This window comes from Sinocyclocheilus rhinocerous, unplaced genomic scaffold (assembly GCF_001515625.1).
Source record: "Sinocyclocheilus rhinocerous isolate Xijiao unplaced genomic scaffold, SAMN03320098_v1.1 scaffold838, whole genome shotgun sequence".
NCBI classification, from domain to species: domain Eukaryota; kingdom Metazoa; phylum Chordata; class Actinopteri; order Cypriniformes; family Cyprinidae; genus Sinocyclocheilus; species Sinocyclocheilus rhinocerous.
In genome coordinates, this window is record NW_015650710.1 from 302,584 (window position 1) to 312,834 (window position 10,251).

The 10,251-nt window shown below is 37.1% G+C and overlaps 1 protein-coding gene across 1 annotated transcript in view; it reads right to left on the bottom strand.

The window, feature by feature from the left end:
• Nucleotides 1–10,251, bottom strand: part of LOC107712488 (neural-cadherin-like) — a gene marked incomplete at its 5' end in the record, with an annotated part of 181,396 nt that overhangs the window by 162,365 nt on the left and 8,780 nt on the right. The window contains 2 exons of the mRNA XM_016517756.1: nt 2,095–2,344; nt 7,425–7,536. Of these exons, the coding sequence (XP_016373242.1) occupies nt 2,095–2,344; nt 7,425–7,536 (362 nt within the window). The remainder of the gene's footprint in view (nt 1–2,094; nt 2,345–7,424; nt 7,537–10,251) is intronic.

The window sequence follows — 10,251 nt, forward strand, 5'->3', positions numbered from 1 at the left end:
CAAAGAATGTGCAGGAGCTGGAAGATTTTTCTGAAGAACAGCAGGCAGTTGAACTGCTCAGGACAAACAAGGGACTCATGAACAACTATCACAACATATAAAAACAGTTGTGGATCATCCAGGAAACGACACACAGTATTAAGATTCAAGGGTATGTAAACTTTTGAACGGGGTCATTTTTATAAATTCAGTTATTATTTTGTCTTGTGGAGAATATATAAATATCTGTTAAGTGAAATAGCTTATTCAGGACAGTATTAAATAAACAATAACATGCAATTTTCATGATCCCTCTTATATTGTTAAAATTATTAACATTTTGCATATTCTGCAAGGGGCATGAAAATTTATGAGCACAACTGTATATATATATATATATATATATATACACACACACACACACACACACACACACATATATATATGTCAAGCATCAATTAAAGCAATTTTCATCCTTGGAAGTAAGTGTCTTCCTGCTCTGTTAGAGATTATTAACATCTCCACTACAGCTGTAGTTGATTTTTATTAATTTTAATTAATAAATTAATTTTAATTAATGTACAAACAACATAAAGACAGTATATTTCTTTAATGGCATCGTTTTTATGACTGAAGGCCAGTATCACTGGTACCGATACTACTGATGTCTCTATAAAATTTGTTTTTCCCCCCTAATATTTAACCATTGACTATAGCCATTCAACATTACAGTATAATTGAGAGCTATCAATTTGAAAATTTATTAGACTTTAAAAAAATAACTTCTAATTTAAGTGAACTTAAAATAATCTTCACATAACCCCTTTGTAATAAATATTATTTACCTGTGCCCTTCATCAGAAATATACAGAAATTGAAGTTATCAAACTCTAAATTCTAAATTAAATAGAGATAAATCCTTAAAGCTATAAAAGTTATCGATTTCCTCTTTTTTTCATCACATCACAGCAGCTGGTTATTAGGTTGTTTTGGCTGCCATTTCTTTAAGAGCTGCCGCTGCGGAACGTGACGCGGATCTGACACGCATCATTTTCTGACTCACTTCAGGTCTTAAAGTCTCAATAATGAACTGGCGCATTGAATTGAGTGTGTTAGATGAGGGAGACAGTGCTGGGCTGCTCCAGGACAGTTTTGAAAACCATTTCAGAGTTCTTACATGTGACTCATCTATAATATATTACAAGCATGCACAGTTTTTAGGCAGCTTTAATCGCCTTTTTGGTGACTTCATGACTTAACTGACCACAACATTGCATGCACGTAGTTTCATTCGCGCTTTGATATGGAAAGATACAGGCTACAGCGCACGCCGACGCCTTTGTGAGTGCAACTGAAGAGCACGCGCTACGAGCCCAGTACCGTTTCCGCGCTCGTTTGACTCGCGCCTGGAGCTGAAGTGATGTTGGAGCGCACGTCTGAATCTCTGGTTTGATGTGGTCGTAACGACGTTCTGCAACTAAATAAATGCACTTCTTTGCAAGAAAAAAGAGACAGAGGCAGCAGTTGTGAGTGCGGTGACCAACACTAGCCCCGCCCCTGCGTTAACAGCGTTAAATATTTTTAACGCGTTAAACTGAAAAATTAATCGCCTGCATTAACACGCTAATTTTGACAGCACTACTATATATATCTAGACTTCAGATTAGATATATACAGTGTGTGTATATATATATATATATATATATAGTATATATACACACTGTATATATCTAATCTGAAGTCTAGATGTTACAATAGCTGTCAACTGAAAACACACTATATTTGAACTATATTTCATTCTTGTCATACAGACAAACACAGCAAGACTGTGAGACATTAGGAAAGCATTGGTACATGTTAGGAAGTGCCAGATGTGAACATGCAGTTAGTGTAGATATGAACCCACGACAACACACTGGAAATACACAGAGAAGGGATTTTGGGGAAAAAAAATATCATTAATTAAAATGTTAACTGCTAGCCTGATAACAATATCTTGGCCCTTTAAAATGTTTGCTGCTTACGGGCGGATAAAAAAAATGGGCCTCCATTATCACATTCCTCACAGGGTCATGGGATGAGGCTGAGGAGCGGCTGCAGAGATAAGGAACTCACACAGGCTGCGAGAACTCCGGAGGCTCGTCGTTGACATTGGCCATACGAAGACGCACGGTGGCCGTGCCGGTGCGGGGCACCTCGCCCTTATCCACCGCCATCACTACGAATTCATACAGGTGGTTGGGCCTCTCGTAATCCAGAGGGCCTGCCGGGAATATGGTGCCATGTGCTGAAATGATGAAATCTGGACTAAGCGTGTAGTATGTGATATCTGCATTCTGCTCCGAATCGCAATCGTTGGCTGATACTGCAAAAGAGAGAGAAATACAGGAGGTGGGTGTTAAAACAAAGCAGTTGCACTACCAAGAAATGCAGCATCAGCTAATAGGATCAATCTTTATTTGAGTTTTCCTGTGTAAATAGCTTGGGCATATGCGCTTGTCAAATGAATGACTAGAATGGTTATACATGACTGGCAATCAAAAGATCCCAAGCTGTGAGTCTTATTGCATCTGACAACTACAGTAAAATGCAATGGCGTTCAATAAGGTGTGAGCCTGTTTCAAATGAACTTCAGAATACAGCACTGCATACACAGTAGCTGCTTTGCACATCAACTCAACTAGTGTCGACATAAAGGGGTAAATATTTCTCGAGCTGAGGTCCAGTTTCCCTGATTCTGCACTTTAGAAAACCAACAATTTCTGCTGAATTGTAAAGTACACATTTTCAGTAGTATATTATGAACAACATGAACAGAATGGATCAATTGCATACATGATTGTATCTGTTATACAGTACTGTAAATGCAGTTCTTTAAAAAAGTTGCCTAATTCAATACATGTTGTCAAAATTTGACTGAAAATCCAACAGTAAGCTATCTGCCTATAGTGGCATCTGATTTTATAAATGAAAATAACATTTGTGACCTGTGCTAGCAAAATGAGTCACAACGAGCACATTTTCAAAAAATTAGTTATTTGTAATTTCACATTCTTCATTAAAAGACCAAGAAAATGACGTATGATTTGTTGGAATTGGACGAAAAATGACTGAGCTAAGTTGACAGTTTCAGCAAACTTAATTACGAGAAAAATCGAGTTAAAGTTTTCTGAAGGTTCCAAAGCAAAATTACCTAGCAACACTGTATATTTTCCTCCACTTCTTTTCTTAATAACAATTACTATATTAATAATCACAATATAGCTATTTTTATGTTATCTTTGTTATTATAAATAAGAACATATGCAAAAAAGCAGTAGAACAAATATAAGAAACAAATAATGCATTACCTTTTCCATTTTACATCTAAACAAAAACATTCCAGTAAGAAAAACAAATAATCAAATGTAAAAATTACTTCAGTGTGTTCATTACAAATAAATTGATTATTAAAACTATAAAAGCAGTTTAATCAAGAGCAGCAAGTGATTCCCTCTTTTATTGTTAGATTAACATTAATGAGACCGACGGCCTTTATTAAGATGTAGTGTAATGCACGGATCTAATATAATGTTACATCAGATGTTTTCCCCCAACAGTTCCACAAACGTTCACTTAAGAGATAGCAGATTATGTTTGCGTGCAAACTGAAATACTGTAATTCTGTGTATACGTGTATATTTATCAGGATCGGGCACAGTCGGAAGCATCTTTCATGCGGGCGCTTCGGATGACATTCAGCGCGAGAAGTAGGGCTGGGTATCGTTCAAAAATTTTCGATATCGATACCGATACCTTGACTTCGATACCGGTTCCTGAACGATACTTTTTTCGATACCAATTTTATGAAATCAATTTTAACAAGATTACATTATCTAACCTTTACTGATAAATTCGCGGTGCAGCGCTGACAATAAGTTTGTTCGCGTCTCCGCGCGAGTGCGTGTCTGCACTGTGTGCATCTGTGAGAGAGACTGGGAGAAAGAAAGCGTGATTTCCGTAGCCTACATAAAAAAAGGTGGAAGACATGGAAATAGTTTGTCATTTTTTACCCTATTGTTTGTTATATTGTTCGACTTGACGCGGACCGACTGTGCAGACCGATCAGCCTATTACAGTACCACGAGAGCTAAAGAGAGCAGACTGCTCCGTGCGCTTTCGAATCGCTCTCGCGGATGATCGATCTGCGCCGCGCCTCTAGTCGAACACACCGGCTAGTGCTGCAGGCTTATTGGCTCGCTGACGCTGATGAGATTAACCCCTTAGGTATCGAAATTTGGTACCGAATGACGAGACGTTTTTCGATACTCGATGGTATCGAGGCAATTCGGTCGGTGCCTAAAAAGTATCGAACTCGATACACAGCCCTAGCCAGAAGCAAGTGGAGAAAAGGTACTCCCCTCAGAAAACGTACAAATACCCATCATTTTAGATGCTTAATTACTATTTGGAGCAATGGGATCACTAGATGCGGGCTTAATGAACTCATTTTTGTGAAAACCTCAAATCTGACTAAAATCGACTACATTTTTCACTTGTTTTTGCCTGTAGCATTCCGACTCATTTTGCCAGCATGGGTCACATTTTAGTTGACGAGAGAGTGTAAAATTAAACTAAATTTAACCACATTATATATATTTAATCATGTTTCAGCATTTAACAATATCAAAACTGTCCTAGCTGTGGAAAACTTGAGCTCCTAAACTAATATTACAGTACAACTTCACTACTGTATTAAGTATTTTATATCTTCCAATATGTTAACTAGGCCAGTGATCTTTTAAAGGCACTTTCACTGATGGCTTCCATTATTGACCCTCTAGTTCTCTTACAGTTTCTTAAATTAAGTTTGTGTAATTCTAGAAGTGTGACAGACTTTGCAGAGATCCCAACTGCACCATGTGAGACTGTGTCCTCCAGATCACACTTAACAAGTCCTTGTGGCAGATCCCGAATCCCCCTCCACCCCACTCACTTCCATCTACTGCAGCGAATTCCAACATTGGAGAATAAGAGTAAGATAAAGACAAGAAATTAAATAGGATAATTCCATATTGATACATCGGCTGAGTCCTAATCTTCTGCTGTACCTACAGTTGAAGTGGACCCTCAGCAATAAAATCCAGCAAACCCCATTCATTACGAAAACGACTGTTCTCCCAGATGTTTAAATTATAAACTGTCCATCTCATTCATTATGAATGTTTGATAAGTAGCCACATGTTACAAATTATTCTTGAAAAGTAGGCTCTCTTCTGTTCTTCTAGGCTTAACTTGAGCAAGCAGGATATTTCGTGCTCAGTGGAGATAATTGTTATGAAGCCCACACAGACGGGTGTGCAGATGCTGGTTGGCTTGCACCTGCTAATCAGCACATCTGCTGTACACCTCGCTGCATCACCTTTCCCATTCTGCCAGGAGCCTCAGTGTTAAGCTGTCAAAATGTCTGCCAAGACCTGTTATTCTCCAGGACCAGCAGTGCTTTTTTTTAATCACGGTAACTTTCCAGTGTTTGTTTGTTTTGTTCTCTTTTGTTTGCCGTTGTGTCTGCATAGGCAGTCGGTCTGTCCTCTGCAGTTGTTGTTTTGTCCATCACTTTATTTCTGTGGTGCTTTGATAGCAGCTGTGGTTGTCTAAAATGTAATGAGAATATGAAAGCTCCTCTTATCATGGCTGAGGGCATGTGTTTTCCATTCTGTGTGTTACAAGTGCACTCGCAGGGGTTAGTACATAGACTCCAGATTCAATGTGCAATTTAGATATTTGAAAGGGCACATCAGGGGAGAAGTGCTTCAAAGGTGGTGTTAAACAGAATGATAGAGGAAGAAGAGAGCATCTTCTTGCCTTGTTGTCTCGGTCTTTGTGAGAAATAGACTTTCTAAGGCCATACGAGTCTCATGGCAAAGCCTCACAGGTCGACTACAACCTGCTCATGGACTGTCTGATGCATAATGCATACCGCATGCAAAACTAGAAAACAATTTTTGGAAATAGCCTATCTGAGTGGCTGATCTTACACACAATTTTTGGAAATAAAAGTGTACACCGTGGGTGGGGGGGGCTTTCATCAGAGTGGGCGGGCCTGTGCCCATCAGGCACGTCTGCTGCCTACACCCCTGGTTGTATCATTTCATTTTTTTTGTGGAAACCATTTAGCATTTTTTCAGTATTATTTGATGAATAGTAAATTCAAAAGACAGCATTTATTTGAAATATAACTTTTGTAAAATTATAAAAGGTATTAACTTTAACTTTTAATTAATTTAATGCATCCTTGCTTAATTAAATGGTAACACTTTAGTATAGAGACCAGTTCTCACTATTAACAAGTTGCTTATTAGCATGCATATTATTAACCTTTTGGCTGTTTATTAGTACTTATTAAGCACATATTCTGCATGATCATATTCTACATCCCTAATCCTACCCAATACCTAAACTCTACCTTAACAAACTATCAATAAGCAGCAAATTAGGAGTTTATTGAGGTAAAAGTCATAGTTAATGGCTTGTTAATAGTGATAATTGGACCTTAAAATAAAGTGTTTAATTTCTTTTAAAAAAAGATATAATAAAATAAAAAAATAAAATAATCTTACTGACCCTAAACTTTTAAATTTTAGTATGCAACATAATATTACAGCATCTGCACATAATGACATAAGTGCGAAACAAAGTCACATTGTTAATATACTCTTTTTGTAACAGCAACTAAAACCTTCTTGACTAAAACATAAGCAATAAAAAACGAATTACAGTATTGGGTAACACTTTAGATTAGGGAGCACTATTCACTATTACCTAGTTGCTTATTAGCATGCACATCGCTAGCACATTGACTGTTTATTGGTACTTATAATGCATTTAATTCATGACCATATTCTTGATCCCTTAACCCTACCCAATACCTAAACATAACTACAACAACTACCTTACAAACTGTCAAATAGCAGCAAATTAGGAGTTTATTAAGGAAAAACTCCTAGTTAATAGTGAATGTGTTCACTAATCTATTGTATTACAACAAACGTATAATATTTCATGAACCTGATATTCACAAGAATGTATGTACGTACGTAAGTATGCATTAGGGCTGTGCAAAAAATTGAATGCGATTTTCATGCGCATCTCGTCAGTAAAGCCGCTTCTGTGATTAGTAGTAAATCTCCAGCATGTGCTTTCAGATGGAGCAGCATTTACTACACAGAGCCGTAGTTCACGGACAAGCTACGCTTTCGATCGCATTCGATTTTTTGCACAGCCCTAGTATGCATGCATGCTTAAATTAATATATCAGATATTTGAATATTTGGTTTCAAATGGTATTTGCTTCTACAAAAAAATAAAAGCATGACTAAAACGAATTGTATAAAAATAAACACTGGGTCTTTCTACTACTGTATGTAATGGCTATGGTGCATTGATGTGCAGGTCCACAGTCTTACCCTGCAGAAGTGACGTTGCGGTCGTGACTGTCTCAGGGACACCGTCTTTGCTATAAATGGACTGCTGGAATTCTGGAACACAGTCATTCTCATCCATGATGATCACTCGCACCTGTGAGAAACATGCGGAAAGGAAGCCAGAAGACACAAAAATAGAAGGGTGAGAACTGTTAAGGGATCAAATGGGCAGATCATAATATCTTGATTTGTGAATTATTATCAGGGAACACTAAGTTAGCACATCACTATGACTGCGCCAGGTGTTTCTTAGAGTCTGAGAAGCTGCTGCCGTTTCAAAAAAGCCTTTCCAAATAAGTTATTTTAACAAGCATTAAAGGCCATATCCTATCACTCCTTATAACCATCATCCAGTTTTATCTTGGCCCTTTCCCACTGCAAAATTATTTGGTGTCAAGCAGTTATGTTCTTACATAACCAAGCATCTGTGCCTGAAAATTCAGTAGTGAAGTAGCAAATCTCAACACAAAAGGACAAACGTCCTCCAATATCACATGGGCATGTCATGGTTCTTTCCGGTTTGTTCCAAAAGCATCAGGGAAGCTGAAAGAGGCATCTAATGCCTCCCATAAGACTGAATTAAGCAATCTTATGAAAGTTGCTGTCTGGAGGAGGGAAAAACACTGTGCGAGTGCTTTTGCCCTGACACTGTTGCTCAAGCTTCCTGGCAGTTGCTAAGTGACTTTAATAACCTACTCACTTCAATTTCAGAGACTGGAAAGATTAAAATAGACAGGCCGAGTCGGAAATGGTCAAAATTGTGACTACAGTTCAGAGTCTACAATGTTACTCATATTTCTAATACTAACAGAGACCATAATCCAAAATCACAAGAAATAAAATACCTTCATATAAGGCTAAATCAAAAGAAGAGCTACAAGACAGGAAGATCCCTGAGGGAAAGTTTTGTGATCTCAGTAACTGTTCAGAGTCTGGTTTTATTTAAGTTTTACTCTCAGTGGTTATTCTGTTGATAGTAAAACCAATGATAACCAAAGATATTATATCAAAAGAGATTTGATATGACTGATACAGTCTGGGAGTACAAATATGATTCAATTTAGTGCAATCTGTCCAGCAGCTTGTGATTACTGGATAAGGGTTAAATACAGTACCATTCAAAATTATTATTATTTTTATTATTATTATTTTTAAATTAAGTAACTTATTCATTTCTTATTTTTTATTATTTACTTATTTATAACACACACAAAATGAACAACCATAATAATACGATATATTATAGAATAGAAAACATTAAAATTGTATTTTAAATTAACTAAAATAAATGTAAAATAATTGTTTTACATTAAAATTGCAATTGCATTTAAATTGTAATAATATTTCACAATATTATTGTTTTTACAGTTTTTTTATCAAACAAACGCCATAAGACACTTTTCAAAAACATTATATTTTTATAGCAGATCATAAATAGAAAATGTATATCCAATGCAGAAATTTCCATGGCTTTTTCAGACCTGGAAAACAATTACAAATATCGCTGATGTTTTCAGATTGTCCATGATTGTGCAAACCCTAATAACTGTGACTGAATGGGCCATGATTATTGACTCTAAAGCCTGTTCATTTTGCACATGGTTAATTATGTCATTTTAAACCGTGTTTGTTTTGTTTGTTGTAACTGGTGCTGTAGCACAGGTGTTCGGGGTCTCCAGAAACTGATGTGAGAAGAGTTATAGAGTGATTTCAGGGTGACAGATGGGCTGTGGTGTGGCTGTATGCAGAGTATGCAACAGGCAAATTTCTCTCTGGACCACATCTCACGGGACTCTTCAAGTCAAAAGGGTCTGTCAGTCTTTTAGTGTATTTTTTTGTCTGTATGCCCTCTTGCTCCCCATCTGCAGTTAGTCACACGGTGGCTGCATTGTTTTGTGACATTCCCCAGCTAATAGCTTGGATCTTGGCTGGCCTGCCTCAGGCCAGGACAGATGTATGGATCACTGAGCAGCCAGATCAAGTCATGATGAGGCGAGACTACATCCTCCAGGGGAATGTTACTGTAAAAGGAATGAATGGGACTGCTAGGCATCTCTTTGATTTCAGCTAAATTGTTGCCTTTACATTTCCCAACCCTCTTGTTTATAGGTTTTTTTTTTTCAGCCTAAGTGACCAAAATTTGAATGGAAAGCATAAATAACAATAATGAATATTATCAACAGTCTATCTTAATTAAAATAGAAGTGAAGTTTATATATAATATTAAAATTGAAATGAGCGCACATTTAACACACGTATCTTAAACACAGTAACCAAAAACAACAAACAGTGGTTTGGGGGAAAAAAAGCACAGCAACATAAATAATGCCAGCAAGTGATAAAACAATAAGATTATAACACACTAACCTCATAATTTATTCATGCTGCAATGCTGGGAAGCTTGCAAATCGCAATACAATATGAAATAATTGGAGGTCTAACATGCGTTTTTACAGGGATTCATAGTAATTAATTTTATCCTAGTAGCTGTGATCCCTTATTAAAAACAAAACAAACTGTCTGTCTAATATATATATATACTGGTATCGGTATCGGGCCCGATACTGAGCTCCTGTACTCGTACTCGTTAAAATGCCTCGATACCAAACGCCGATACCACACATCATGTGATAAGTGCCATATTCAGACAAAGAAACACCGACATCAGACAGCAGAATGGAGTTATTAGAGATTAAAGATGTCTACGAAGTATATGTATGCAATGAATATAACGTTAAACATTCAGTATTAACACCTGTATAGCTGATGTGCGCGAGTTGATAAGCAAAGCACGCTGAGTGGATTGAGC